The sequence below is a fragment of the Citrus clementina genome, unplaced genomic scaffold, assembly GCF_000493195.1.
Source record: "Citrus clementina cultivar Clemenules unplaced genomic scaffold, Citrus_clementina_v1.0 scaffold_3, whole genome shotgun sequence".
NCBI lineage: Eukaryota > Viridiplantae > Streptophyta > Magnoliopsida > Sapindales > Rutaceae > Citrus > Citrus x clementina.
In genome coordinates this window covers 8173298-8177218 of record NW_006262339.1, presented here as the reverse complement: position 1 = coordinate 8177218, position 3921 = coordinate 8173298, and the positions used below count along the sequence as shown (strand labels likewise).

Here is a 3921-nt window from a genome sequence, read left to right as displayed (position 1 = left end):
AATCTGCACATGTTGGCCCCTACCACGTGTTTTAAAATAAAAAAGCAATTGAGTGGGAATGCCGATGCAGCAGGCAGAAATCTTTCCCAGCACCATCATGAAAATATCAAAGCTAAAACTCTAATTTTTCAAGTACTTAAATTCAAAACAAAGAAAAGGTGACCGGACTTGATATAAGTTAATATAAGAGGAGATTCTTGACGAAATACGGCTGCTAGACTAACAGGAGTCATCAAATAGAGAAGCTACTCAAGAGCATTAATCACAAGGACATGCATAAGATTCATAGACTTCAAGGTTAAACTCCTAGTCAATTATCCATTTATATTCTAGTAAATAGGCAATGATCCGAAGAATTGCAACCCGTATCACCAGATTATTTCCAACGTAACCACACAAGGATCACTTTCTGGAATTAGCTCTAAATAAATTTGATTCTCTGCTAGCCCTGCAGGTGCTCATTAATAGTTTTTGCTGAAAGTATCTTGTATCCTTGATCTCATCGATAGCAAAAGAAACAAAGAGAGCAGCAATACTCCAGAAAGGACAGCTTCTATATTGCCTGTCCATAATCCTCTGTATAGAGGCTGCGACAGACAAAATTTTAATTCAAACAGCTTGACTTACACAAGAGAATTGGAACTCAGCCAGATTTTGAAGTATTTCACCCTTTGTTTCACCGCCTTCAATTTCATAGGAGTCTAGCTCACCAAGCTTTCCCCCAGATTCGGCTTCTCTCTCCACAAGCTGCATTAACATGTCATAAGAAAATGCCAAGAAACCAAAAGCAAAATGCAGAAAGGGGGAAAATAAATAAAGCATTTAGAATCATTAAGATGAACTATTTAAGTCACCTCAGGCGATAATACAGTTGCCATTGTCGGCAGAAAGGAGACCACAGAATGGAACTTGCTATAGATAATCCTCAAAGCATCAAATTCTACATTCTTTAAGATATCATCTGCAAGAACGGAAACCTGAAAGCGCAAAAAAAAAAAAAAACTGATTAAGGCTTAAGATAAAGCAGGAACAATATGCTCCTGCAGTGGTGTTAATTGCATTATGTGAATCTTAAGCTTAGGGCTAAAATTTAGTGATACTAGCAAACCCGGCCACCAACTAGCACATGGGAAAAGCCATTCTAAAGCTCAAGAGACATAAAACCCAAAGCCAGAAGGGAACTAATCTTGCAAGAAAAATATGAAATAAGGAAGGAACACAAGATTACAAACAAAATAGTAATTTCCTAGTATCATGTGAAGATGAAAACACATTGCCTTACCTGGGTATAATTGAGAGGATTTTTCTGTAACTCAGTTATGATGAGTTCAATATCTTTCTTTGAGTCACGTACTAATATTGCCTTTGCCTTCTCTCCCAAGATGACGTATTTGTTTTCTTTGTCGGGACCTGCAGAAACAGAAAACATTTTCACTTAAAAAAAAAACCAACCTTACTAGTAACAAGAAATAAGCATCCACAAAAATAGAATGCATTAGCTTGCAAAATATACCAGAATTCAACTTGTGCAAACTCTTGCTTATCTTAACTGCAGTAGAGTTAATTCCACCACATAGACCTTTGTCAGAAGAGATGGTCACAATAACATTCTTCTTAGCATCAACAGCTGCCATTTGATCAAAACCAAAAGAAAAAAAAATTAAATGAGGGCAACATAAACTAAGTAACAGAAAGCAATGGCAAGGTAAGAAAACGGAAAGCATAAGAAGAGATGCCATAATTCACCATGGATAAAACAAACTCTGAAGCAAACGATTTGTCAAATAATCAGGCAGAGAACCGTTGGTTCCAACTCCCACTTGGTCTTGGCAAGAGGCGGGCTAAATTTGTTTAGTTTTTAATTTGGAAATTTGGGGAAAGTTTTTTTATCCCTTCTTATAGCCTACACCGGAATTCCAGTAAATGTTCCCTTTCAATCCTATCTTCATAAATTGTCTCCAAATTTTAAAATGTTCATGCAGAAACAGAGAGAGGAAGAGGATAAGAATATTGCCATGCAATTGACAGCACACTAACCATGTTTCTCCAAATAGATGGGAAAAATTTCCCATGTTCTCCAAACCAAAGTACCAAACTGACAGCCACGCCACTAACTTTTATTAAGCATCCACTGCTAAAAGCTAGAAAATAAAATTTACCCGGTGAGGGCACAATAGGAACCATTTTACTCTTTGGTAGGTTAAGTTACCCACTTGGATTCCATCGGCCATAAAGAGGCCAGGAAAGGCCAGCTTAGCATGATTGGGAGTTCAAGTGGCTGAAAGTGCAAATAGGTCCATCCTATTTAAAAACGGGCCCCATAAGAGGATACCACACTCAGAAAGCAGCACAAACCCCCAAAAGAACAGCTGCCTTCTCAGAAATGTCAAAGTAAGTTCGACAGAGAACATACTAACTAAAGTTATCTAGAATAAATAAATGCCCAAAGTTGCTAAGAAACGCACTGGGAGTGTCACCAAGAAGTGCAGTGAATGGCTGCCACAGACCACGGGAATTTTCAGCTTTAACTTGAATTGCTCTTAACTTTGAGGCTGCAACCATCTTCATAGCCTTTGTAATTTTCTGAATATTCTTAACACTCTTCATCCGGTTTCTAACTGCACAAGTAGTATGGGAATAACTATTATCAACCATTAAAAGGATCACTTGACTAAATGCAGCAAGAACGGGCATCCAACCCAAATACAAAGAAAGGCAATTAATTATTTGAAAAAAAAAAGGAAAAATAAGTCTGACCAATTTGAGTTGAAATAGACCGGACTCCCAGAGGGGCATCCTCCCTGCGCATTCAAGCAAATTTACTCAGTAATCCGTAGCAAAACAGCAGCAATAAGACTTCAGAATAAAACCTATCGAAGAATGAGAACTCATTTCTTCAATCACAACACGTAATCTTGTCCAAAAAATTCAATGACAGAACAAAAAGTTTGGTTCAAGCCAGATATATAAACAACTAGGCTTCTCAGCATCATTGGAACATGTTCATAAAAAACAAGCACAAGCAAAAACCAAAGGAATAAAATTAAAAATTAAGCGGTGTCTAATAATACAAACATTTGACAATGTACCACAAAATTATCTTCACAGCAAAGAAAAAAAAAAGTTTTTTTTCTCACTAATATTTGTAAGCACATAAGAGAAGTAAGTAAAAAAGTAAACCAATCGATAAATAAGACGAGATCAGAAGGTGAGTTTTGATTCAAAGGAAATAATTCATACTCGGAAAGGAAAGGGGATCTGATTGCGGCGATTGGACGTGGGGAGATGAGAGGGGTGGCGAATCGCCGGCCTTCGCGCCTCAGAGCAGCCATCGCCATTTTTCTGATGAACCGTCGTCGTAGGAAACCCTAGAAATATTTTATTTTGAACGCTGCAGATCCAAAGCTTTATGTTCTGTTTGGGTCGTGCGAGCTCAGGTATCGAACAAATTTCACCTATTTTCACTTTTGCCGATTTGGGGACTGTAATGACCTGAAGGGGTTGGCGTGGTACGAGATAGATAACCTAACGGTGCCGTTTTTATCAGTTGGAAAATTTGATCGTGTTGATTTTATGTTTTAATTACTCAAGGTTTAATAAAATATTAAAAATAGAGACATATTTAAGGAAAAGAAAAGAAAATCACTAAGGTATATTTATAAATTATGTGACTGAGTTGTGATGATGTGCGATATTTGTTACCGGTATATGTGATTATTCGTATTATTAAAGTTTTGTATCATAAAATTAACAAGCGCGAAGATTAATTGGTATGAAACTATTTTAACTTAATTAAAATTCACAATTTGAGATTTGAGAATGCATTTGTATTAAATACTTGTTGGGAGAATTTTGTTACTTTAATGGTTATATCGAGCTCAAATCTATATTAATCGGGGCTCAATGTTATTTTCGAATATA

The 3921-nt window shown here is 36.7% G+C and overlaps 1 protein-coding gene across 1 annotated transcript in view; it reads right to left on the bottom strand.

Moving 5' to 3' along the window:
• Positions 1–3528, bottom strand: part of LOC18049037 (ATP synthase subunit gamma, mitochondrial) — a 5189-nt gene extending 1661 nt beyond the window's left edge. Inside the window, exons 1-7 of the mRNA XM_006440688.2 lie at positions 3241–3528; positions 2758–2801; positions 2466–2618; positions 1514–1627; positions 1283–1410; positions 855–977; positions 628–747 (exon numbers count right to left, since the gene is read on the bottom strand). Of these exons, the coding sequence (XP_006440751.2) occupies positions 628–747; positions 855–977; positions 1283–1410; positions 1514–1627; positions 2466–2618; positions 2758–2801; positions 3241–3338 (780 nt within the window). The 5' untranslated portion in view covers positions 3339–3528. The remainder of the gene's footprint in view (positions 1–627; positions 748–854; positions 978–1282; positions 1411–1513; positions 1628–2465; positions 2619–2757; positions 2802–3240) is intronic.
• Positions 3529–3921: the final 393 nt, after the last annotated feature.